At 36.8% G+C, this 27,528-nt stretch overlaps 4 protein-coding genes and 1 long non-coding RNA gene across 5 annotated transcripts; 3 read left to right on the forward strand and 2 right to left on the reverse strand.

The window, feature by feature from the left end:
• Positions 1-6,726: 6,726 nt before the first annotated feature.
• LOC135117507 (gamma-aminobutyric acid receptor-associated protein-like) lies at positions 6,727-7,444 on the reverse strand. Its single transcript, XM_064036884.1, is given in 2 exon segments — positions 6,727-7,066; positions 7,069-7,444. Coding segments are annotated over 2 exon segments (351 nt in total). The 5' UTR covers positions 7,343-7,444; the 3' UTR covers positions 6,727-6,989.
• Positions 7,445-8,464: 1,020 nt separating this feature from the next.
• On the forward strand, positions 8,465-10,912 carry LOC110370197 (heat shock cognate protein HSP 90-beta). The gene is given in 6 exon segments (XM_064036958.1): positions 8,465-8,486; positions 8,723-8,887; positions 8,890-8,915; positions 9,894-10,133; positions 10,302-10,466; positions 10,621-10,912. Coding segments are annotated over 6 exon segments (756 nt in total). The 3' UTR covers positions 10,759-10,912.
• Positions 10,913-12,163: 1,251 nt separating this feature from the next.
• Positions 12,164-18,510, reverse strand: LOC135117506 (E3 ubiquitin-protein ligase RNF146-B-like). Its single transcript, XM_064036883.1, has 6 exons — positions 18,250-18,510; positions 17,701-17,784; positions 17,152-17,307; positions 13,501-13,692; positions 12,416-12,602; positions 12,164-12,322 (listed from the first exon to the last, which is right to left on the reverse strand). Exons 1-6 carry the CDS (start codon positions 18,284-18,286, stop codon positions 12,265-12,267), a joined length of 714 nt encoding a protein of 237 aa, XP_063892953.1. The 5' UTR covers positions 18,287-18,510; the 3' UTR covers positions 12,164-12,264.
• A 1,340-nt stretch (positions 18,511-19,850) lies between these two features.
• Positions 19,851-20,564, forward strand: LOC110370109 (uncharacterized). Its single transcript, XR_002429228.3, has 2 exons — positions 19,851-19,984; positions 20,139-20,564. It is a non-coding gene; the product is annotated as an uncharacterized LOC110370109 (long non-coding RNA).
• Positions 20,565-21,946: 1,382 nt separating this feature from the next.
• On the forward strand, positions 21,947-24,916 carry LOC135117550 (2-iminobutanoate/2-iminopropanoate deaminase-like). Its single transcript, XM_064036959.1, has 3 exons — positions 21,947-22,016; positions 24,392-24,541; positions 24,616-24,916. Exons 1-3 carry the CDS (start codon positions 22,009-22,011, stop codon positions 24,914-24,916), a joined length of 459 nt encoding a protein of 152 aa, XP_063893029.1. The 5' UTR covers positions 21,947-22,008.
• The last annotated feature ends 2,612 nt before the right edge of the window (positions 24,917-27,528 follow it).

Consider the following 27,528-nt stretch of genomic DNA (forward strand, 5'->3'; position numbering starts at 1 on the left):
AATAAAGGCTTTTGCGTAATAAAGTAATACACATCTACATATCCAAAATTTCAAATTACATATTTACTATGAAGTGTAGACTGCAGTCTATACTTCTACTACTATAATAAAGAGGAAACTTTTTCTTTCTTTGTGCCTTGAATCTCTGAACTACTGAACCAATTTGAAAAATTATTTCACTGTTGGGAAGCTACATTGTCCCTCAGTAACATAGGCTACATTTCATCCTGATGGAACAAAGGGAAAACAGCTAGTGATTTATACAATTAAGGCTCAGTTTCACTGCTTGCCTATAGAGTTAGTTGATTGACAGTAGTTAATGAGACAAATGCTGGTTATAATTTCTGCCATATACGAGCTATACGAGAACTGTGACACCAGAAGGTAGTTCACCTATCAGGTAAGTACCTGCCAGGCTATTAGACTTATCGGTAACCTGTGAAAATTGTTTAAAGTGTGGTAGTGAATGTTGTGTTCGCAATTCAGCAGGTGGCTGAAGAGGGTCGTGAGGCCGAGGCCAGCGCCCCGCCGGGCGTCGCGCGCCGCCACGCGCAGCCGCACCCGCACTCGCCACACTCACCACACTCACAGAACCAGCGGTGGATGCGGGCCGCAGGTACACAAGCTATCATGATACTTATTTTCACGCCAATAGCTCAAACATGGAGGTTTTGCTGCTCAAAACCAGTGGGCAAAATCGAATTTTACTCATTTATGACACAAAGCCGTGACCACGCTGATTTACGCTATGGTTTAAGCAGCAAAACCCGTGTTTCAGCCACTGAAGTGAAAATGAACTTTGATGTCATTTCCATTGTGTTGTCCGGCGCCCACTGTATGCAGCGAGGCCTCTGGAAATCCCAAGATTTTAAAACTGCGGGCAGTGAGATGATTCCATGTATATGTCAAGAGCATTCGGCCAATAAACTAAAACAAAATGAAAAAAGCTATCCGTGTCAATGAGCAAATATACATATCACACTGATGTAATAAAGAGGAACAATTTTTGTTTGTATACTCAAAACTACTGAACAATTTGAAAATTACTCACATAGGCTATATTTTATCTTGGTACAGGCAGTAGTTATTGAACAATATATAGGAATAGTAATAGTGCATATAGCGCATATAATCCGATATGTAACTGTAACATACCGCCAATCATGAAAAAACAAATAGAGTATTTTCTTTCATGCATGGTTGAAGACAATAATAAAGTCATCAACTGTTATGGCGCTTGATACGAGTTTTTATTCGCTATAGATTAAGTGATACAAAATGGACGACGCAAAGTTAATGATGATTTACTGACTTCTATATTTTATTGTAACAATGTTTATCTTAGTAAGCGTTATAAATTAGTAGGCCGTTGATACATAACGTAAGCACTACGACGAGGGCCCTTGCTCTTTATATTTTTAACGAAATAGTTACAACACCGACCACCGGTCTGGACCGGTCATCGATCAAACATACGCCCGCTCTTTGCTCACGAGCACTAATCTACAACAGTTCATAAAATAATTCTGATGCTAAATTAAATATGCTGAAAAACAATGAGTCTTAAAAATTCAACTCAACTTGTCAGAATTCAGCTGTTAAAATAATATGTTAATTTTGCAGACAGCGAGAGCCAGACACGCGGCCGCGGCATGCGATCACGTGGCCGACCTTCAGAAGATCCCACAACTATATGAGGTTTTAGGCTCTTATATGTAGTTCTACGACGATAAATCCTATTACATCCATAATATTATCCTTTACCTAGTTAAGTGCATAGTAGTATTTTCCCTAAATTAAAAAAACTTTGACATTGTTATTCCAGAACAAGTATCATTTGTGAACATAATTTAAATATTCCATAATAATTGTTTTCTTACTTTCATATTGTACGTTTAAGTCTATTTGTCTATAAATGGTTTGACTGGTAATGTATTAATAATAATAAAGTAATAGCGTAGTCACTGTTTTATCAAATGGTTAGTTAATATCAAATTCTGTCATCGGCTTACCACGATTACTGTTATAAAATGATACTTTCATGTAATTAATTTGCACATGATTTATTAGATTAAATCTAAGTGATCTTGAAACATAATTTGTATTTGTTTATCTGTACACACGGAACACCGGTACCTCATAGAGTGAAGCGTCTTACGACCGGACGACTGTTTGCCCTGAACCTGACTTTTTGTCAGGGGGTAGGACTTTCCTTCACCTGGGGCCGGTGGAGGGTTTACTGGACTTTTACCATCTAAAACTACCTGTGTTGCCTTCATTTACCGTAGCCGTCACCTGGCGCGCGCAGTACTACGCCACCGCCTCGAGGCCGGATCCTGTTTGCACGACACACTCCCCAGTCTGTCTCGAAGAAATGGTTGTAGAAACTCCCATATTAGTTCGGATCTATTTTAATAATAACCTTCATCAAATGGGTTTCAACTATATAACCTTGCTTTCAATCTTGTTTATTCTGAAAATAAGCTTGGAACCAAAACGGGATAACATACTCTTTCCACAGGTATTTCATTGGTTAGGACTGATGATTTTTGTTCAGACATTATAATACTATATCAACGTTCATCCGTCTACTGTACTGTACGTCGTCGTAAGGTTTGATAAGTACATTCTTTATCGCTCGACCTGAATAAGAATTAACACTAAATAACGACTGCCAAGTAATACGTTTTAAAACAAGCGTTACGAAAATAGGCTTTCGCGTTACATGCGTCTTTATAATGTATAGTTTTGTTTCACTTTCGGTTTAGGAAACTACCACTTCCGCTACATTATTACCAAATTTCTTTAAAATATTTTCTGCCGTTTTGCGTGAAGGGTAACAATCAAGAACATAGAGAATCTGACAGTCTTTCCTTCGCTACTTTTATATTCGTTTTTCAACAGATAGTAGATTAACAATTTGTCGATTATCCATTTTATACCTACTTTGTTATTATTTCTTACATCAAGACACAGCTGCAATTATTTGGACAGATTGTTATTTGCATTTTAAATATGTAATTTGTATTTAACAAAACATATTTTTTGCCATATAATTTAATGTTGGGTATGTAATTGCTATTACTAATCGTTGTTCATGGTAAACAGTTGTTTAAAAATGAAACAAATGATTGTTTATTTTAGTGCATCATCACTTTTAACTAATTTTGAGACAGTTGGCATTTCCTAACTGACTGATCCCTGAAGATGTTGTACTTAAGGTACAAAGAAACTACCGTTTTTGTGAACTTGGGCCTAAATGCTCCGGAACTACTGAAACAATAAAAACAGCAATTGAAAGCGTCCCGCGAAAACCTGTTGACCATCACTACAAGGTCTGCTGGTCCTTTTGCCTATTATATTAAGAGGCAAGCCAGTTTTTCTCAGGGCTCCTGGGATAGATTTCGAAAAGCTTTGGTCTGTGACCAAATGTAAAACCATGGAATATAATTCCTACACTATTGCGGTTATTGCGTGCAATATTCGAGCCCAATTTCCGTTCAAAGGAAAGCTTGTGTTTTGATGTTTTTCAAATCTATCAAAGCCGCTATCTATCGTCTTTAAAAAAAACTTTTATGGGGCCTTACGAAATGATGTATTGGAGCTTATTTATTCTTTAAATAGTATGGAGAAACGTTTTGGCCGAATACTAGAACTTTTTCGGACACATTACTTATGCGCTGAAGCACAGTAAAGTCTCGAGAGGCTCTTAATTCTGGGCCAAGTCGAGGGCAAACGTCCACAGGACATATATAGTTATCGGCACGGATATTGAGCCCTGACCTTCACCTGAGTAGAAGCGATTTATTGGTACAGTGCGCAAAGCGATCCCACTCTTCCGTCGAGCTCAATATCCATGCCGATAACTATATCAGCCATAGTCGGATGCAGCCAAGAGCATTGTCCATGACAGAGCATTTCGATATAATATGGATTAATTCCGCGAGACAATAAATCGATTCTCGGATTCAGGACGTCTCACTCTCCGCCCTACGCAGGTCCATAGAGACAGTCACCAAACACATGTCACGTATGGTTCGTTTACTCGGCAATTGTCTATGCATTTGCATGATACTTTTGCTGCGCATGTTAGAGTAGATAGTAAGTGCCTACATGCCAGCCTTGTTTTATTGTCTCGCGGAATTAACGCTATATAATTTTCCTTGCATTTTATGAATCTCTTTCCACTGCCTTTATCCCAATTTCGTATTTTAGGGTCGGCGCACCACCTCTTCCATTATTCTGACACTCACTCATGGGCGTAGCCAGCTTTCGGCTCAGGGTGGGGCAGTCAACTTATCCTCCGGGAGGGCACCTATCCTCCGATTTTTGTATCTTGACGTTAATTTCTTAATTTGAGAGGTGTATATTTTCAGGTACAGAAAATAAACAATCACCACAGGACAAAGCCAAAAGTAAGGGCATGTAGTTTCTGAATACGCGAGCGAAGCGATTTGTATCGGACTTAAAACCAAATATTACGTAAAGTTTATAAACGTACTTAACTTTTGTTTGTTGACAAATGCAAAATAAGGGCATATAGTTCGAATACGCGAGTATCGGACTTAAAACCAAATATTACGTAAAGTTTAGCCCAAACGTACTTAACTTGTTTGTTGACATGCAAAAGTAAGGGCATGTAGTTTCTGAATACGCGAGCGAAGCGAGCTTGAACTATCGGACTTAAACCAAATAATACGTAAATTTAGCCCAAACGTATAACTTTTTGTTTCTTGACCAATACAAATAATGCGATTTTTATTTTTTAAGCATATTTTCATTACAGAAAATAAACAATCACACACAGCAAAACTAAAAGCATGCTTTATCGTTTAAAACCAAATATTACGTAGTTTAGGTATGCATTTTCATGAATGGGGACAGGAACGACACACTTGATTTACGTCCATACGAAAACCCCTCGCTCGAGTTAGTAACATTGTTCCGACACCATAAAGGTCAGAGCCAGGGCTCAGGGTCGGTGCCCAACGCCCAGTGTGGCTACATATGACCTCACTAGTGACATTAGCCATATCAACTTTTACACAATCTCTATTGTTTCTTTGGTGAAGTATGGAAGGAGAAAACATGCTGCGCCGATCCCAAATAAAATTGGGATAAGGGCAGGAGGATGATGATGATCTATCGTTTCTTGGGTCCGTGTTCTACATGCTCAACATTTTCCTCCCGTCATAATCCTTATTCCATTCTAAAACATGCTCCTGCCATGACAGCCCTGTGTTACCGGTGCCAAATTCTAACTTCCTACTTAGAGAAGTTAGATAAACTCATTCTTACTTTATCCACTTTCGTTCCACCAACTGCACAATTCTCTTTACCTGCATTCTATGATTTTAATAAGCAAATGCTTGCACATCTACGAAACACATTTTCATTAAATTATTTATTTTGCGGTAAGTAAAACTTCACGTTTTAGATATATAATGGTTAATTCACTATTTGAAAGGACTCACTTAACCCCTTTCGTCTTTACTGGTACTTTGTAACACCCTGTATCCCGAAACGCGAAGGAACCCGCCAAAAAAATATTAGAATTGCCAGAAAAACTTACTAGTAGAAGAAAATAAATAAAAGGTTTCTTTGATTTTATGAGCTAATCATAATAATTATTTTTTCGCTCCCTATTTCGTCAATTTCATCATCATTTCATAATTAGGTCTGAGGTAGGTATTGCGTTGTATACTTATGATTCATACATCCTGTCTACGATTACGGTATTTTATATTTTATCCGGAAACGGGCAGAGTTCCCACAGGACGAGGGTGAAACCGCCGGAAAACAGCTAATTCATAACTTATGCAAATGCAAGATGATTCATAGTCATAGAATGAACAATCGAAAAAAAAAACAAGATAAATGTTATTTAGTCAAGTGAAGATCGCGATATGTCAGAGCGAAAGTAGGTAGATTGTTAGGCACCGTACATTATTATTCTGCTGCTAAAACTTCCATTAAATACCTACACTTGAAGTACCTACCTATTAAGTGTCTATCACAAATACTCACGGTTTTTCAGCGGGTAGATAACTAATTGGGTTAGTCAAAATAAACTGACTAAATTAGAAATCACTAGGTAAGTAGGTAAGTAATATTTAATTATTAGGTACGTTGTTTATAATAGGTTCCTACCTGCATAATGGCGAAGCAATGGCTGTGCGAAGCATCATTTATACTACAAACATGTAAATATATGCTGTTATGGTTATATATACCTAGAAATTAAAATAATAATACTAAAATGACGTTGTTAGATAGATATATCTAAGTAAAGGTTTTCCAATCAGAATGCAATGAACACAATAACATAGCTATCTTGTTTTCCAATGTACTATTATATAGGTACAGACGAGCGACGAAAAGAAAGGATGAATTTTGAAAAATGCTACGTATCAATTTCATGATGACATTCCACTCCAAAAAATCAATGTCTGCACACCACTCTGGAACTACAAAATCTACTGTGTTACCTATCTATTCCGCACTTTTTCGTGTAAATATTTGCTTAGAACTGTTGGCGATTCAGTATATTCAAGTCACTTGTAAGATATCTTGATATTTATATCTATGTAAATTTTAATGAGAACAAAGAAATCAAACATCCAACTAAACAAAACCCAGGTGCGTGTAGGTATAATAATGTGACAAGTTGATTTACATAATAATTTGCTAAATAACCTTGTGATGGCGTATCTGACAAGAAACACGTTATATTTATTTATGTTTATTGTTTTGATACAGGAATAATTACATGCCTAAACCAAACAAAGAATTAGAAACATTGCAATATTTTCTCCATAAAGTGGTTTGTAATATTATCATAACACAATGTGAAAGTGCTAATAATTATATTAATCACCATTATAACATAATACATCATTATTAAGCTAAACCTTAAAATTAAGTTTCACCATATGGTCAGATAAATCAACACAGTATAATTAAAATAATGAAAATATCGTAATATAAAATTAATATCCATATACATTCTCATCAGAAAATGCTATATAGAGGAAGAAATCTTCATCATGATGTTCCTGGTAGAGGACCCCATTGTAGCCGATGTTGGAGGAATAACATTGTTGACAAAAAAGAACAAAGCATCTTCAGGTCGTAGATGTATGCGTTTTCTGATCAGGAAATAGAATTGTCCAACTGTTAAATCGGATGGCACCAAGTATTTCTTTTTGTCGAGGTCTCCGAGTCTAGCCTTCGGGGCTTTCTCGACAATTACCGGAACACGATCAGGATACTTCCTGCGAATTTTTTCGCCTTCGGTCTTTCTCTTCTCAAAAGAATGTTCTTCTTTATATTGGAATTTCATGTTGAGGTGTTGCGCACTCCACAATTTTCAAAACTATCACCAAAAGTCGGATCTGATATCTACTGCGACTTGTTTTTGTTTTGAGTTATATGACTATGAAGCAATGACGCAATCAGCTGATATGACAAGCATTATACAAAGAATACAAAGCATTTCTCTCTTTTTAAGTTGGCAACTTATATTCCTAAAGCCGTAACATACTTATGACACAAATCTGGTTACGAAGTACCAAAAAATCGCACCTTCAATCCAAAATCGTCACTATCATAAAAAAGGTAATTTTATATAGGAGAGCAGCTGTTTTAAGATTTATGGCAAAAAATCACTGTTACCTTTCAGGTTTTTTTTAAATGTGTTTGATAACTATTATTCAGAACAAAAATAAAAACTTTTTTTTTTAAGTAATAGTATATGTAGAAAACAAGATTAATCCGTCAGTCACGCTCGAAAGGATAAAATAGGCACCTAACCGGAACATGTTCAAAAATGTTTGGTAAGGTAGAGCAGGCAAACTGTGTACTAAATAAACCCGTATAGTTTTCGGTAAAGTAATTAAAAGAAACAAAAATCAACTAATTGAATCACAGTAGTATTGAAAGGCTGCGTGACACGCAATGGGATCAAGAATTCCATCGGCGCTGAGCGGATAATCCACCAGTGTGAAAGCGCTGTATACTATTATGTAAAAAGTACAGTCGCGTTTTTGGAGTTTCAAACATCTCGTAGGTCAAGCTATTAAGTTGCCAAGGAGTTTCGAATATAATAAATTTTAACCGGATATTCAATGCACTTTTTGCGCTTATTGTTTGATTCTGCTGGCCAGTGCGGTAACAGTTTTATGCAAAACTTGTTGTGAAATCCACATCTTAACATTGCGCAATTATATTGTGTGGTCGAGGGACCGCCTTACAGCTGGGCCACGACCTTGCGGCTTCCAGCTTTTCCATATTTATTTGCAACACTGACTCTGACTAGTTGACTACCTACTAGCGCCTCTAATCAAGCCTCTACGAAACTCTGTGATACTCTTGCTATGTTTTGAAAACTACAGATGTGATAGTCGAATTTGTGGTTTTAGTTCCATCTAGGGAGTTCTGGCACTGCGATCGCGTAGCCATAGAGATGTGTTACGGGTCTCAAACCTGTAATTGAGAGTTAAATAATCTTAGTAAATTTAAATTGTCTCACATAGCTGTCTCTTATAGACGCCCTATTAAAAAGGGACAGCCGACCTACTTCATTTAGCTCGTTTTTCGGCTGTTACAGGCAACTACAGATATTAAAAGGCTTATTTGCTGCAGTAGCGCCAAAATTCCTAAGTGGAACTAAAGCCGTCAGACGCCTGGAATGAGCGACAGCGTCTTTGAAAAAGATCTCAAGTTATCTGTGGTTTACGTTCGGGTTTGGCGTTTATTGGCGTGGGTCTGAATTTCTGTAATTCCTATTTGTATAATTGCAACAAGCATGCGGAAAAATCAGTAAAGAAGAATGATGAAGATTCTGATGGTTCTGAACCAGCAGCGGAACCAGAATTTCAAGACTCTGGGAAGATTGGACACCGGACGCCGATAGTGTAGGTTTGCTGACTGCACTTAAATTCTTTATATTTCTTTATAATTGACGCTCTATCAGCTACTGTTTTCTTCGTATTAAATGGATTTTGATAAAAGTTACTGAAAACAAATCCAGACAAATGTTAGGTTATGTTAGCTAGACGGTCTGTTTCACTATGTACCGATAAGTGCAAGTTCCGAATAAACTATTTGTTACTTCTTCGTAGGATAAATTCAATTGTTGCATTTCACGGCTTTCAAGTAGCCCTATATGACATCTAAGTCCACGATATTACTGGTCAGACAATGTTTGCAAAAGGCATAGGTATCCGACACATAAGTGTGTATGTTTGACAGTTGAAATAAATAACATTGTCTTTCTTTCGTTCGTGTTGTATTTTAAACTACTTTAATTAAGTAAAAACATTTCCTCTAAGATTTACGGACATAACTAGTATCTGTATTAGTGTCAGAGTGTGATTTTTGGCATAATGAGGTAGATTACATATAACTGAAATGGAGATGTTTGAGACTCTTGAAGATGTTTCAATGAATATTTTGATAGCATCATAATGCCATATCCTGTTTATCAGAAAAGAATAAACTAAACAATAATTGCCATTGTCAAACTTTTTCATTACCAGCTATATTCATTTGCTATCAAATCATTTCTGATAGTCATATATTTTTGTATTTAATGAAATGACATCAAAACCTGAACATGTATATATCATTACCTCCAGCTTACATGTAGGTCTCATTAGTTATTAGTATAGGTCACATAAAGTTATCGTGAGATGAATTATGTTTGTGTAATGCAAAGTTTTTAGGGCGTGTTGCCTGGGTGTGTTTCTGTGTGGAGGAGGTCAGATACGCAGTCGCTTCTTGTAATACACCTATATCCAGCTAGACTTGAAGCCAACCCCAATATAGTTAGGAAATAGCTAGGCAAATGATTATGTTTGTTTACTACAACTACTACTATTGTTTTTCACCAGAATGAACAACCTGGACGTGGAACTCGTAAGCGGACATCCAAGGCATCCATGAACAATACTAAAAAGAAACGCAAAAATTCTTCGTCCGAGGAAAGTGAAGGCGAAGGGGAGGAAGACGAAGAAGCAGAAGATGAAGAAGGAGAACTTGATGAAGAAGAGGGCTCAGATGATGAGAAAAATGGGTCAGACGGAAATAAGTCTGACTCAAGTCAGTCTAAAGATGTACCAAAGCATTTCCATGTGAGTGATTTTGAATTTTTTGACTATTCATGCAGACAAGTTACATGTGTCTTGGTTCATTTGAGTTGTAAAAATTCTGTCTGAGCTTTGTTTGTCAGGAACAAAGCAACAATTTTATATTATCTAAGATTTCTTCCAGCTCACATTTTATTTGTTTATTGTTCACAGTCTGGGAACTTTGTATTGCTAAAATCTGATGTCAAATGGTCAGGGGATACTGTAACCTCTAGATTGGATGAACTGAATTTGTGGAAAATAGATGGAAAAGCCCTTCTGCAAAAATTTATTCCAATGGAATCCAACGGTAAAATTTTGCACAAATGCACATGTGTGGTGAGTATCAGTTCTTTCGTGTGAATGTATCTTCTTATATAGTCATAGCCATACATTTGTTAACAATGAATTAATGCAAAAGAAACCAAAAGTGCATGCATAATACTTTTAATTAAACCTCCATATTTTAATTTTAATTTAAAATTTTTTACAGTACTCTGGGTGGAATGTTGATAATAGGGACAATTATTACCCTATCACTGAAATACTGGACCGGAATCCACGTACTGACTCCAAGGAAATATGTGTAGCACTAGATCTAAATGATCTTATCAAAGTAAGGGACAAGTAAATCCATGGTATTTTTTACTTAATTCAATTAGATAAGTGAAAGTAAATTAATTAATAATGTCTTAATTCCTGATTACTTGCGTAATTCAACTTCATTCCAGATTACTTTGTGTAATATTTTATAAGCTGGGGATTAAATGTTCAATTCTACAATAGTTTTCTGTGAGTTTAATTTACATTTACCTAAAATCGCGTTGAATACGTACGAACATCGCGGGCAGAAACTAGTAGTAATACCATACTCGTATATATTACATAGTTATCGTATGGTATGCACGTTCGTGTTCACGTTCACCGCTCGTGTCTCGCGTTCGTACAAACAACATTGTCTTGAATTGCCAATCACCTGGCTGTGGTGTACCACGCTGAAAAACTGACGATGCTTTGCTGCGACCTACTGGTAGTGGTATAACCACCCACACAAATTAAGTTGGATATTAAATGCCTTGGCGCTCACCAACAGGCACGCACAGGCGCTGTTAGTATGTGTAAATTCGGGGTCGCGTTTGCCAGTGGAGGTTTGCGCTGGTCACAGCCTAAAAATTATGACGATGAGATATAAGGCCAACTTCCAAATCGGCCTAATACATTTGAATCGCTCATTTAAGGGACGAATTGAATTTTTGGCGCCAAGGATGTCAATTTTTCTCAGTAAATACAAAACGGATCAATACAACTTGTTTACCTGAAAGTTCATGATATAAACCTTATTGTTAGTTGTAGAAACATGATTAGTACTTTATAACGAGAAAAATATATCAAACATACCTCTTTTAAAGATTCACATATTATGGGCAAACGGGACGATTAAAGCCTCTTAACTTTTAGTAGTTGAGTATTATTGGCTATGTGTGCGCGGTGGCGACGCGTAGCGTTTAACATTGCGGAAGCTGTCAAATAAGAACCATGTAAACATTATAATTTTCTTTGCGAATATAAATAAAAAGATTAAACTAGTGTTGTTGACATTATTTAAGTGCAATTTATTCAATAGTTTTACTGTAAAATGAATATAATGATAAAAACTGGTTTGAAACATCCGCATTTGTTTCAATTTCTGCCGTTTGTGCGCTGCGTCGTTATTGTCGCCGCTACTCGCTTTCGCATAGCCAATATACATACTCTTTAAAATTGTAGTAGGATTTTTATCAAATTATCATTTCTAAATAATAAAATTACAAACCATTTGTCGCTGACTTTTAGTTATAAGCTGCGCGATTGTTATCCTCGCCCCGCTCAGACGCTCCGACCCCCACAGCGCCTTAGATGCGCGTGCCGGTTATGGAATTATTGTTGACCACTTCCTCGCCTTAAAAGAACTACATGTGGCGCCTATCACGCGACCCAGAAATCAATCGCATAGTGCAATATTTTTCAAGACCGAATTCGCACGAATAAAAAAAACATTCCAATAACAATAAATATTATTTAGTGTATTAAAATACAATAATAAAACATAGACATATTGAAATGACAAAATAATGTAAGTAAATAATATGCTTTACAATCAGGTATCTTCGTCGGTGATATCGCGGGAACTATTTGGCTGTTGGAGATTTAATGAGCTGAAAAAAGTGTTTTATTAATTCTTGTCTAATTAAATTAACGGGTGTCATACATACATTTCAAACATAAATTAATATTATAGAACTTTTTACCTTATTCTATCCACTATGTTAGTTACATCTTCAGGGTGAATGGGCAGTGTGTTAATGGAAGTATTAATTTCATCATCACTAATTTCAATAATTTCTTCCACAGTGGGAATATGTACAACATCAGATTCTTCATCTTCAGTTTTGACTTGCCTTATATTTGTCTCATCAGTCTTTATTCCTGCTATTCCTGAAAAAAAAAAAATCGATGAATAATTGGTTTAGCTTCCGGCAGTGGTTTCACCCACGTCCCGTGAGAACTACTCCGCCGAAAATGAAAAAATCGTTTATTGCTAGTAGTATTGAATAAATATTGGTCACGCTCTACATCCTAAACTAGAATTCCCTGTGCTGTAGGCCCTAAGCTCTACGATTCGTTCACAAAAACTAAATTCTAGAACTTAAAACCTTAACTAGAACAACATAATTTAATATGTGTGTGTGTGTGTGTGTGTGTGGGGTGCATGTGTGGTGTGTGTACTGTTGAGTGACTGTCTGGATGTGTGTGTTTGTATGCGTGTCTGCATCTTCTAATAATCGGTTTCTTCTAGTTGGTCCCATAGTTCAGTAAGCTGGCAAGCTCGTTAGTGATAGTCCCATGGACCACGATGGTGTGCGGGGGACATAACTGTCAATAGGGTCGTTTCCAGTCCTCCATAAAAGTACATATTTCAATGTGACCAAGTACAAAAATCATCATCACCCTCCTGCCCTTATCCCAATTTTATTTGGGGTCGGCGCAGCATATTTTCAAGACATGACCAAGTACAAAAATATTAGTATAAAATTAAGAAATCCGCTGCCTAAGTCCCGGTCCTCGAGTGCACCATGGGAGTGTCATTAACTCACATACCGATTCCAGCCCGTTCCAGGAATCGAACCCGAGACCTCTGCGTATTAATTTATATATAGAACTAGCTTCCGCCCGCGGTTTCACCCGCGTCGTGATACGATTGTTTCCCGGGTCTAAGCTATCTCCCCTCTAATTTTCAATTTAAACTGTTCAGCCGTTCTTGAGTTATAAAATGTGTAACTGACACGACTTTCTTTTATATATACACAAACACATAGTTAAGGTTCATACATACCTTTGGAAGGAAACATTGGCGTATCTCGTCGCACTCGACGCCGTCTTGTTTGATCACTTCGTCTGACTTGTGTCATGCTTTGAAAATCTATGATGTACAAAGTTCCAGCTAAGAGCAGTGTACAGTCAGGGTCGCCACCATTAAAAGCGCTTTCTAATTCAAGGTTACTTCGCTCGTCATATTTCCACCATCCTATAAAAATAGGTAAATTTGAAAAGCCGGCAAAGTGCGAATCGGACTTGTACATGAAGGGTTCCGTACTATTATCTATAAAAGTAACACAAAACACGTTTGTTGTATGGGAGCCCCCTAAAATGTTTTATTTTTATTCTAGTTTTCAGTGTTGTTATGGGGCCAAAGGAAAAACAGCTTGGTGATAGAGAGACTGAAGTCCATTTGAGTAGGCATTAGCCACTAAAATTCGCTAATGTATTATACCAAAAGGAAAACAGAGTCTGCATTATTAAATATTACATACACCACTAGATTATGTACTTTAAACTGTAGAAGGACTCCCCACATTAGGCGTGCGCGATCCTCGGGCGTGTGAGTAGCGCGGGCGCCGCACACTGGGCGGTAAATTTGCTCGCCTTTCGTAGGAATTTTTGAAAATGAAGTTTGTTTTCGGTATATTTTGAGTATGTAGGATTGTTGGGGACATCAAAGCATACACTAATTAATGGATCTAGGCATTTTAAAATATATACACGAAGATAAGAGGGTTTGTTCATTTTCAATGTATGGAATTGGAATTTCTTTTCCTCATAAAACCTTTTCTTTCCGTTACGTAAGATTGAAACTTTCAGGGGTTGTTTTTCAGACCTTAGTAAAGGCATATAATCAATAATCTTGTTCCCGAACGGTCCGCCTTAAAGTTATGGGCTAAATAAAATGCCTATTTTGATGATTTTTATCCGTCATCTTTAGGTACTTAAATGACAGTTATTTATTTTTGTGCATCTTATCAAGTACATAGTACAATAATTATTTACTTTTGACCTTAAATACCCCCACTCCGAGAAATAGGTACAGGAATACCTCCATTATTCTATTGGTTGCTGTTTGTCATCAATGCGTTGATTTCAAGTTATTTTTACTAAAATTGTCGGCAAATATCAGTACTGATCTACTGACTGAGTGCCACAGGTGTTCCGTATTACAGATTCCATAGAACACATTCACCTAAAGTGCATTTCCTAGAATACCTTGATTTTAAAGTACTCACATGAACGGCCCTATTGTTAAATAATTCCATATCTGGTCTTTCCAGGAAAACAATAACACCAAACAAAGGATCAGGTAGCGCAAAAATAGTCATAAATAACGACTGTACTAATGACCCTTTATTGAACCATAATTCATTGTTATAATACAGTTGTAAAAAACGTAAGTGTCTCGTCTAATTAGTGATAATCTCTTTTTTTAAGTTCACTGCCTTCAGGTATTTTATTATTATTCTGTCGAAATGAATGTGTATAAATTAGGAAAGAATATATGAATATAAGTATATAAATGTTATGTATATTATTTCAAGAAACAAACTATTATAAGACTTAAAAAAGTAAATATTAGCAAAATGACTAAAAAATAAAATTTAAATAGTCCATAAAAAGAAAAAATAAATTATTCATGATCAGGGCAGCCTTCAACATTCACAAATTCAAAATTTTCTTTATTTTCACTGGAAGTTAATGACAACAATAATTTAGCTTCTTCTAAAAGAGGTTGGTATTTAAGTTGCCTTATTTTAGGTCTAATACTAGAAATGTAGGGATCAGACGAAACCAAGAGATTATGAATGATGTCTTCATTTGTAGCTACTCTACTAATCTTTCTTGAGCGGAAACACCGAAAATGCTTAAAGTCTTTGTTGGCGCTTCAGAGGCTTCTTCGGATAATTTACCAATTGGGATAAAGTTGTTGTGCTCTATAATGTCGGCACCATGGATGAGCAATTTATGAACACTTGAAGGCATGTAGTACCAAGAATAAAGCTCGATAAACTTTCTTGCAGTTGCGTGACAGTAGGCTCTGAACTTTCAACGTCAACAAATTCTCCGCATGAGATCACCTGGAGAATTACTCCAAAGCTGCTTATCAGATCTGCATCTACACCTGTTATTTGAGCAGTGATGAGTTTTCTTGAGATTACTTGTAAACGTAGAACAAAATCTTTTCAACGTGATCTTGTTTTTTCTGAATGCAAAGCGTTCACAGATACTTCCTGATATAGAACATTAGAATCAAAACTATTTTGTCGCATGAATATAAATATATCAAGATTTGAGGTAAGTCCTTCCATAATGAGCACAATAATTTCACTAGATTAGAACGTTACGATACAAATCGGTAATGATAAGTGATTTGAAAAAATCCTGTCCGTATTTATACACATTCATTTCGACAGAATAATAATAAAATACCTGAAGGCAGTGAACTTAAAAAAAGAGATTATCACTAATTAGACGAGACACTTGCGTTTTTACAACTGTATTATAACAATGAACTATGGTTCAATAAAGGGTCATTAGTACAGTCGTTATTTATGACTATTTTGCGCTACCTGATCCTTTGTTTGGTGTTATTGTTTTCCTGGAAAGACCAGATATGGAATTATTTAACAATAGGGCCGTTCATGTGAGTACTTTAAAATCAAGGTATTCTAGGAAATGCACTTTAGGTGAATGTGTTCTATGGAATCTGTAATACGGAACACCTGTGGCACTCAGTCAGTAGATCAGTACTGATTTTGCCGACAATTTTAGTAAAAATAACTTGAAATCAACGCATGATGACAAAACAGCAACCAATAGAATAATGGAGGTATTCCTGTACCTATTTCTCGTGGAGTGGGGGTATTTAAGGTCAAAAGTAAATAATTATTGTACTATGTAATTTGATAAGATGCACAAAAATAAATAACTGTCATTTAAGTACCTAAAGATGACGGATAAAAATCATCAAAATAGGCATTTTTATTTAGCCCATAACTTTAAGGCGGGACCGTTCGGGAACAAGATTATTGATTATATGCCTTTACTATATAAGGTCTGAAAAACAACCCCTGAAAGTTTCAATCTTACGTAACGGAAAGAAAAGGTTTTATGAGGAAAAGAAATTCCAATTCCATACATTGAAAATGAACAAACCCTCTTATCTTCGTGTATATATTTTTAAAATGCCTAGATCCATTAATTAGTGTATGCTTTGATGTCCCCAACAATCCTACATACTCAAAATATACCGAAAACAAACTTCATTTTTCAAAAATTCCTACGAAAGGCGAGCGAAATTTATCGCCCATAGTGCGCCGCTTGCGCGCTGCGTGATCGTCGCGTTTTGCTGTCCTGCGGCATGTGCGGCGCGCACTTTGGCGTTTAACAGTAGCGGGCGGCGGGGATAGCGAGCGAAGAGGCAAGACGCGACGAGAGCAACGACGCGACGAGAGCACTCTTCACACATGCCGCTGGGTAGCAAAACGCAACGTTCACGAAGCGCGCTCGCGACGTGCGTTTGGGCCCGCGTTACTCGCACGCCTAAGGATAGCGTACGCTTAATGGGGAGGGGAAATTTAAATCAAGATGACTGAAGTAAAGATTTTAATAAAGTAAAAGTATTTTAATACTTTTACTCAGTCATAAAAATGCCCACCGTTTCTACCCTCATAGAACCACTGATGTTCATCTTGAGAAGAATTAATATTAACTTCTTCATCAGAGACTGTTCCCAGTAATATTGGATTATCCAGATAATTGGGAGGAATGACAGCTCGACACATTGCACACTTTTGCTTTGAAAGGCAATACCCTGAAACAAACGGTACCAGAAAGTTATTTTAATATTTTGTTATAAAGCATGCAATGCCAAATCCACAAATCTTTATTTTCATTTTTTTTAATTTATTAAAATGTAAATGAATAAGAAATGAAGAATGCAAAAAAACAAAGGTAATAATCACAGTAAAAAAAGATTTATATCAATTCAGAATTTGTTACATAAATACACATAGGTACCTACGTGTTTTGGTGTGCATTAGTTTAAGAATATTTGTTATATATTTATAGTACCTATGTTTAAAAATGTTATAGATATAATAGCATTGTATACATAGATTGATACCGGCCTTGATGCCTGAATAAATATGTAATAACTGGTATGCACAGGCTTTAGCAATATTTAGTATCTACAAGCAAAGTTTACCTTTACACAGAGGAAACAAAAACATGTCCACAAGGTAATTGTGTTGGATGATTACATTTTGTAAACAAACTGCACAATCCAACTCTGTAAAAGAAAACAAATTACAACAAAATATAAGCATAGGTGTGGTCCAGCAGCCTAAACCCAATATTGATAAAAACTAGCTATTTCTCTACAGTTTCAACTTCTTCCTATAGATATCTGGTCAAAATGCAGCCTTTATTAATTGGAGAAAGACTAGTTTCCTAAAAGTAAAATAATTTTCAAATCAGTTCAGTGTTTTTAGCGCATTATTGAATTGGGTACAAACTAACAAACAAAATTTCTTTTTAATTAATTAGTACAGAAAAACAATCTACAATGTTCTTTGGTATCTAGAACATTTTAATGTTGTGCTAGCCAGTGCGGAAATACTTCTTGGTGTTGTAACACGGTCAGAAACTAAAAAGCTTCTGACCTTCTTATGAACAAAAGTAAAAGTTTGGGAACATTTCATATGCTTTAACAATCAATAGTTACACTTACTACCAGTCTTTAAATACGACTCACCAGATTTACAACAAGCCTTCTGGTCATTTTCGTTCATCTTACTTTTATTAGTCCCCAATTTTAATAAAGAAACTAAAGTTTTGTTCTGCTGACTACTGCTAGGTTTTAAATTATGACGTTCTTAATCCATATTATTATATTTGAAACTTAGGTTCAATAGGTGAAAGCAAGTTCTCCAAATTGCTGCAATATATATTTTTGTGCAATCTATACTTAAACGAAATCGAGAACACATAAAGTCAGAAACTTAAGAGATTCGCTGTGATTTTTGTTTGATGGTATTTTTTGATTGATGTTATTTAATAAAGTTGATGTTGACAATGACATTGACAAGAAGTAGAAAATGTCACAGAAGCTAGAATTATCTAGTGAAGTACCCATGGAGATCAAACAATTGTCAGGAACATCAAAGACCAATAAAAAATCTTTCTACTCATGACGACAACGATAGGGTGTCCATAGTTGGTGCAAAATGGGATATTTTTCTCGAGTTCACCAAAGAGTTACCGCCAGTATTGGGGCTTGCCTAAGTTAAGGAGGACTTCTGCGAGGAAGTCTTACAAGCACATTTTTTCACAGTAGTACATCGTTACACATCCTACTAATATTATAAATGTGAAAGTTTGTGAGAATGTATGGATGTATATTTGTTATTCTTTCACGCTAAAATGGCTGGACGGATTTGGTTGAAAGAAGACGGATCACAATCCATACAAAATTTCCCCACGTCCTATAACAATGTGACGTATCTCAAAAAAGATAAAAATGTTTAAAAAATATGGCATACTCTTTAATTTTTTTTACACCTTCATACGAAAAAAATGCGCTTTAAAATTGTTCTGGCGCTGTTATGAAAACATCATTCATAGTTCATTCAGGATTATTTTATTAAATTATTTTTGTTTGATAGGGTAAACCTCACAGGTGGCCCATAATCATCAGGTCAGGATCTGACGTTGGAAATTCAGGTCGAATTCCCTCGACCTTCTTTCGTCTCCATCATCAGGTCAGCTCCAAACCTTCACTATTGCATACTGTTATAAGACATACACCTTATAGTTAAGTTTTTATCCCGCTTGCCTGCAACTTTAAAAAGTTGCCCTGGATTTCTCAGGGTTTCTATCATCAGATCTTGACCTGATGATTATGGGACCAACTGTGAGGTATACCCTTCAAACAAAAATAATTGAATAAAATAGTCCATAAATAGTCCTATGAACGATGTTTTCATAACAGCGCCTGAACAACTTTAAAGCATTTTTTCGTATGAAGGTGTAAAAAAGAATTAAAGAGTATGCTATATTTTTTAAACATTTTTATCTTTTTTTGAGATACGTCACATTGTTATAGGACGTGGGCAATTTTGATCCATCTTCTTTGGTATGTAGATAGGTGATACCCTGATTAACACATAGGCTCCTTTTATCAACAAACCACGCGGGCGAAGCCGCTGGCGAAAGCTAGTATAAAATAGATTATACTAGTATTCAGGATAACTCCCAGTATAGGATGACCATGCTTTTGTTTCTATGCGAGCTAAATTCTCGGTTTGAACCATTGACTTGTAACTTATACTTCCTATCTAGATGGTTTGAGTTTGAACTGTCAAGTCTGTCTGTGTCATTCGAAACCGTGTAGCTGTCAAATCATCCATTAGTAAGTCAAAGTCAAAACACTAACCTAACCTTTCGAAATCTTCAAAAGATAATTTGGGGTTATTTATGAAATAAAACAGGTAAGTTAATTACTAAACTTTGAAATTCAATGACTTGGTCAGCCCTATCCTTGTATCCCTGGTATCCCTGGGGACACAATGAATTTGTGTTTATATTCAAAAAATAAACTTGTTGTATTTTGCTCTTTTATAATGTTATTATTTCCTTTTTCAGGCACAATGCAAAGACTTATGTCCGTTTTGAAAATTTTGACACCTATAAGGAGTTTTCCAATCAGCCATGTACCGCTATTGTCGAAATTCAGCACATTTCAACAAGTTATTCGGCAGCCGCTGTTACAGCCATCTCTCCCAACGATCAATCCAGTTTGTGGTTTCAAAGTAAAGGGTCGCTTGAGACGACGCTGTAAATCATGCTATTTTGTTGTTAGAGATGAAAGGTTGTATGTAATCTGTCCAAAGTCTCCCGTCATAAACAGATGGCAATGAAACCTAAACCGTTGAATACATGGATCTTAACACATGCTAGCCAGAGTCCAGTGCGGCCATGGTAACATTTACTCTTAACCATAAGCAAAAGAAAAGTGTTTTAATTATCTTGTTTTAGTTGATATAGTAATTAAATAATTTTAGTATTTAATTCTGATGTTTTATTACAGGTATAGAATTGCTCAGATCCCCAAATATCTAGAATACATTTAATTACCTAAATTGATTACAAATTCAACATTTTGAACTTTGACTCTCAATTGAGTAATCAATTGAAAAATCAATATGAAAATCAAAAGGTTCGAGGTTTTAATAGTGTGTGATTTTTTCAAGTTGAAAACCATAATTTTGTCTGAGAATCTCATTCAACATAACATGGTTTTTAAATATGTTTTACCTAAGGGAACATCCTACTGATATTATAAATGTGAAAATTTTGAGAATGTATGGATGTATGTTTGTTATTCAATCACGCAAAAACGGCTAGACCGATTTGATTGATAGGTGATACCCTGGATTACACATAGGCTACTTTTATCAACACACAACGCGGGCGAAGCCGCTGGCGGAAGCTAGTTTGATATGTATTGTTGAAATAATATACCTTGAAGCATTTTTTATGTCCTTGTATAATGCGGAGAGATCTTTTGTTTCAAATCATCATCTGCTAAGCCTTTACCCAATTATCGGACACAACCGGTGTCGATATTCTTGCGCCATCTCACCTTGCAAGTTCCGCGGACCGCGGGGATCCAAATTCTTTTGCAGCCCCACACTAGTGCTGGCTCACACGGGCCTCGTCTCTTGCACGGCAGGAGGTGTTCGCTACCCCGTGCATCGGCATCGCCACAGGCACGCGCCGATACACTCGTGCGCGCCACCGCCTCGGGCTCATTGAGTAAGGGCGGAAACTTCACCCATTTTAACCCATTCATGGAAGAGGGCGTTGTCCGCCTTCTCCTGCACCCGGTGCGCTTCTGCGGCCGGGGAAATGTCCCTCACCACCGCGTCCCACGACTCTGCACTGCCGACCATCCTCCGCACTACGGCCGGCAGCGACAGAGCCCAATTTCATTTGTGAGGACACGGCACTGCTCCTCCTAAGCTACGCACTCAGCGAGCGTGTGTTGCGCCGTGTCCTCCCGCAATGGACGCAGTGGTGGCCAGGAACTTGCCGAAGCAGCCCGACAGCACCTGCGTCACCCTGAATGACAGGGGCGTGCCTTCTCCATTACGTTGGGGTCTAACTTAATTCTATGCAGCCTCCAGTGTTTTGCATTATCGGATTAATCAAAAATTACTTTGAATAATAATAGACGGTCAAAAGCACTGCGCATTTTTATTTTAGCAATTATAACAATAATTGTTCAATAATTTCATTGTTTTAAGTACCTATATTGCGCAATTTAATTGATTCTAGGTGGTGCCTAAGCTCGTTTTGTTAGCTTCATTCAATTTCATACTTTTACAGCATCAATAGATGTTTATTACATAGAAAAATATCGTATGACACTGACGTACTTTGAAAAGACACTCAGCACACTCAGGTTGTGTTTGGGCAAATTACACATCTGTATATCTGAACATAATTCACAATGATAGCGTAGGTTCTTAATATTATTTATAAACAAAGTAGCAGTAGCTAATCATCCACATCGTTTTAACGCACAAACTTGAACCCTGTCATTTATAGATTAGAGTGAAAATTAAAACTATTTACATCAACAGTACCAACAGTAGTAATCGTTGCGAATCATTAAGTATTGTCTCTGTGATCAGTCTTTTAGTGGATTAAAAGCTTCGTGAGTGCCGTATGCTGTGATATTGCTAAAATTAACGTATGTACGTACACGTTTCGATATACTCTGTTACAGGCTACGGAGAACTACAAAATAAGTGTTGTTTTATTCTGCAATTAACTTACCTTCAGCGCCGGTTTTAAGTCTACCAGCGCCCTGGGCGAAATTTCTACGGCGCCCTCTAACTGCAATTTAATCCCTTATCCTTTATCCCTCAGTCTAGAGTTCCTTAGTTTCCCGAGTAGGTATATATCGCCCATACCTAACAAGGGTCAATAACACAGATCAACAAATTAAAAAAATTTTGGTGCCGCGCTTAGTGGTTTTGTATAATGTGTAAAAGTATGCATTGGCAACACTATAAATATTTTACGCGTAGTTTTGTGTCTACCCTCTGTTTTTCAATTTGCTGTAATGAGTAGGTACTTTCGAGAACAGTTTCAAGTCTAGTCTTATTAGTACCTTTCTATAAATAAATCGATTTTGATATCATGTCTTTATCACGACGAAGTTGTCTCAATAACCCTGAACGTATTTTGTTACATTTGTGGGGAATACACGATAAAATTTCAGGAAACCTATAACAAACTTTGTAAAGAGTGCTTATTTTTCCTAAGTAGATACTTTAAGTTGCAAGCCGAAAAGAAGCCGTAGATACCTCAAATTGTTTGGTAAATGTGCACTGAACACTTGAGACGGAGGGTTAGTGGTAGAAGAAATGAGGATCGGGTGCCTATGCAATGGAGAGAAAAATACTAATACTTTGATGGACATGTTACATCCTAAGTTTTAAATATTTTATTATCTCCAAAGACACCTTGACCAGTTTCCAGAAAATCTTGGTTCATATAGCGAAGAACAAGAAGAGCGTGTTTCTGCCAGGAGGAGAGGTACCAAGGCCGATGGGTGGGATCAGCCTAATGATGGTTGACTACTGCTGGGGATGCAACATGATTGTCCAGATACACCCTTCAAAAAATCGCTTTAAATAATTATACGCTATTTACTCTCTTAAAAAAAATAATTTCTTAATTTTACTCCCTTATGTACTCTTATATGTTACCTTATGTACTCTTCTTATTTATCTACTCCTCTTATACTCCTATTATGTACCTACTCTCTTATGAACCCTCTTATGAACTCTCTATGTACTCCAGTACCGGTTACTTATTAACTCCCCTCATGTACCTACTCTTGTTATGTACTCCCTTATATGTATACTCCCTTATGTACTCCTCTATGTACCTAATCTCTTATGTAATCTCTTTTGTTCTCCCTATGTGGTACTCCTCTTATGTACTATTTTTGTAGTCTCTTATGAATTCTCTTGTACTGTATTATGTTCTCCACTTATGCCACTTTTTGCTCCCCCATGTACTCCCCTCATGTACTCCTCTTATGTAGTCTCTTATGAACTCTCTTGTGTACTCTATTATGTACCTACTCCACTTACGCCACTTATTTACTCCTCTTATTGTAATGTTTGGTGTAATGTATCTGTTTGTTTTCCAAATAAAATAAAATAAAATAAAATGTGCTCTCTTATGTACCTACTCTCTTATTTACTCTCTTAAGTATTATCTCATGTAATCGTCTCATGAATTCTTCCTATGTACTCTCTTATATTCTCTTATGGACTCTCTGATGTTCTCTTATACACTCCATTTATATACTTATACTATAAGTACTCCATTCAAATATGTACCTATACACTTAAAGACAAATCATCTTAATATTATTGTAGTGTTTACATTGATTTTGAGGCGTATTAATTTTAAACTTAATTTTTGATAAGTACTTTTCAAAAGTCATATCGAAATTGTTTATCTTAAGTGTCTAAAGAATCAAATGGATTATAACTGGGAGCTATAAGTATTTTGAATAGTTTAGCATAGGCTAGTTCCATTCAAAGATTTTCTTCATCGACTTCAGCCTAAGGCAAGCTTTATTACTATAAGTTTGGTAAGTAGGTAGGTATCATGCGTGTGATAAATAATAAATGTATGTCTGGTCTATCATTTTTCAATAGTATCCATTGTTATTTAGCTTCTAGTTAAGTATTATGTTTGTCCTCTTCGATACTTGTTATTGGTGAAGACTTAGCTCGTTGTATTAATTTTCCACACCTTCATATCACTACATACTTGCCTAAGTAAGTACAACGGTTAAATGTGTGCAGAATCAGAAAGTTTTTGCCTAAGCACAATCTTGGAGTATCGTTAAAGATGAATTCTATGAATCCAAATGCTACATCTAAAGCGAACGCTCACAAAGTTACCAAGACTATTGTCACATCTCCATGTATTTATAAACCCGTTGGGCCTTACAGGTTTGTTTATTTTTTAACACTTCCATTACCTACGAGAAATAGATGCTTTATTAAAATAATAATGTCGGTTTCAGCCAAGCAATTCTAGCTGATAGAACACTCTACGTGTCGGGGCTACTGGGCATGGACCCTCAGGCACAGTTGGTATGCGGTGGCGCCGAAGCTCAAGCGCGGCAGGCGCTCGACAACTTGAAGCTCGTGCTAGAGGCGGGCGGCGCGTCTCTACATTCCGTCGTGAAAACTACAATCTTGCTCGCTCGGATGGACGACTTCCAAGCCGTAAACCAGGTTTATGCAGAATGTAAGTCTGCAAAACCAAAAAAAGATTCTGACGAATTGGAGGACTTCCTCCTTTTTGGGAAGTCGGTTAAATAATACCTACCACTCATTTCCACTACCTACGCAAAAGAAATATTATCCACACTAAAATGGGTTATTAGGCATGTAATGTAGGTACCGTAATATTTGTGGTTCCGAGCTATCGATGTTTGTTGGTTGTAGTTACAATTATTTGTTTTAAAATCTTTCCTTTCTCTTTAAACTTGGCCATCAAATAAAAGATTCCATACATAGGTAAGTATTATATCTTCCCTATTAGTTCCGTATTTAAATAATTGTCCTTTACCCATTTATTTCTTAATTCGTTTGTGTTAGGTAAGCAGGGCCGCGCCGACCCTGGCAGCGCCTGTGTGAAACCTATGAAGCGCCTCTTTTTAACGAATCATCATAAAACGAATTTAATTTTTGAATGAATATTTTTAATTGTTAAATTTGACTGAAATAAATGTTCTCCAGTCAGCGGCGGCCTAGCCATTGCGAGGCTACGTGCGGCAGGTCTATGCGAGGCCCTTTGTTCTACGTGAAAAGTCTGTTGTGAGCTAGGAGTTATTTTCTTGTTAATAAAAGGACTACAAGCGGCGCTACCTTCTAGGTTCGGCTGAAAAGGATTGAAAAAATAAAAGAATTGGAAAATAAAGCAGAGCGTAGCGAGCGCAAAATTTTGAGCTTTGGGTCACTAAAGCGCCTAAACTTGTATATTAAAGAACGGTGCAAGGTGCAGTCGCGAGCGCAGCGAATGAAAATTTTGAGTTTTGGGACGTAAGTACTCTAATCATGTTAGAATGAACGGCACCAACAAGCGAAAAGCCGCGAGCGCAGCGAGCGAAATTTTTGACTTTGGGACATAAAAGTACTCTAATCATGTTAGAAAGAACTATACTGACAAGCGAACAGCCATGAGCGTTTTTGAGTTTTGGGACTTTGGGTTTTAGAATGAACGGTAGGCACTGACAAGTGAACAGCCGCGAGCGTAGCGAGCCGAATTTTTAAAATTGTTTGTTAAAGCTAAGCGTCCACTTGTCGGTATCGTACGCAACGGCGTATCGCACGCAACGGATCGTAGTATTATTTATATAGAAACTCAAACAAGTGCGTCCACCTGTCCGCATCGTACGCATCGCTTTCTACCTAATTTTTATAAGTTTTAATTTAGACAATATAAGGTTATTGTAAGTAGACCGCATCCTTTCAGGAGGTGATAATAAAATGACAAATTTACCCTGATACACTGGGCAAAAGTTAATCCGTTTCAAGATAATCGAATTTCAAGATCAGTCGTCTAGGTACACGTATGAATTTTCATTATTAGTCAAAAGTCTCGTTTCTATGGATTTTGTGTGTTTTGGATAGAAGATGAATCATTTCATAATAACAAACCATAAAACTGTACAAATCACAGAGGAAATTATAGCGAACAGCAATTACTTTTTTAGTAGATATTTTCTCAAAAATATTACTCTTCATTTTTTTGTGCAGAATACTTAAAAAACATCTACATTTATCTAGCTATCCAAAAAGCCACAAAACACACAAAAATCCGCAAAAACGAGACTTTTAACTAGTAATAAAATGTATACGTGTACCTAGACGATTGTAAAGAAAAGATCTTAAAATTCGATTATCTTGAAACGGGTTAATTGCCCAGTGTATCCCAGGGTCAAATTTGTCCGTATTGACCACTATCACCTCCTGAAAGGATGCGGTCTACTTACCAGTAACCCGGTATAAACAGTTTGACAGCTGTATGCCCTAACATTACAATAGCATTACGAATTATGCTAACTATGCCAGTTACAGTAGCAAGCGCGGAAAGGTCCTTTTCTAAACTAAAACCTATAAAAATTACCTGCGCTCTACAATGAGTCAGGAAAGATTAACTAATTTAGCAACAATATCCATAGAGGAGGCCATACTACTAGTATTACACACACTTTCAATCAAATGATTGTTCATTTGTTTTGTTTTACCTTAGCTATCTCGTTCGTTAAAATCGAGGAATACCCGTGATCGCATCGGGCTGCGTTCAGAAACTCACTCATACTCATACAAACTCGGCGTCTCGACGGTTTTAAATAACTAGTACTTTTTCCCTGGTTCAAAGAACTGCCGCCGTTTTAACGTTGAGCTTGTAAGGAATGTAAATTAAAACCCTAAACGTAAAATTAAACCATAAACGTGAATAATAATAAACATTAAATATTGAGAGACTTGTTCAATAAGCGTTATAGATGTTTTGTAGTTTACAAGGCCTATGTTGCGCGTATTGTACCTACTTGTCGATACTCCACTACAAAACAATCATATAGGTAACAAAATAATTTAGGTGGCAGTGGCGGCGCGGCGCCCTATTGTCTTCAGCGCCTGTGTGCGCCGCACACTTCGCACACAGGGCGGCGCGGCCCTGAGTAAAGCTGTCTCCCGCGGTTTCTCGCGTGTCCCAAGGGTCAGTTTCAGCCATATAGGCTGTGTCCACAGCGGGTGATCCGTTAGCAACCGTCTGAGTGGGGCTCGGTAGGTCTTGAGATAACTAGTTAGGTACTTGGATTAAATCCTTTTAATTAGATAGTAAGGCACCTACCATGCTTGCTTGCAACATTTTTTGAGATTGTCATCGATGAGACACTGACACGGATATTGTTTGTCAATTT

Source organism: Helicoverpa armigera, chromosome 11, assembly GCF_030705265.1.
Source record: "Helicoverpa armigera isolate CAAS_96S chromosome 11, ASM3070526v1, whole genome shotgun sequence".
Lineage (NCBI taxonomy): Eukaryota > Metazoa > Arthropoda > Insecta > Lepidoptera > Noctuidae > Helicoverpa > Helicoverpa armigera.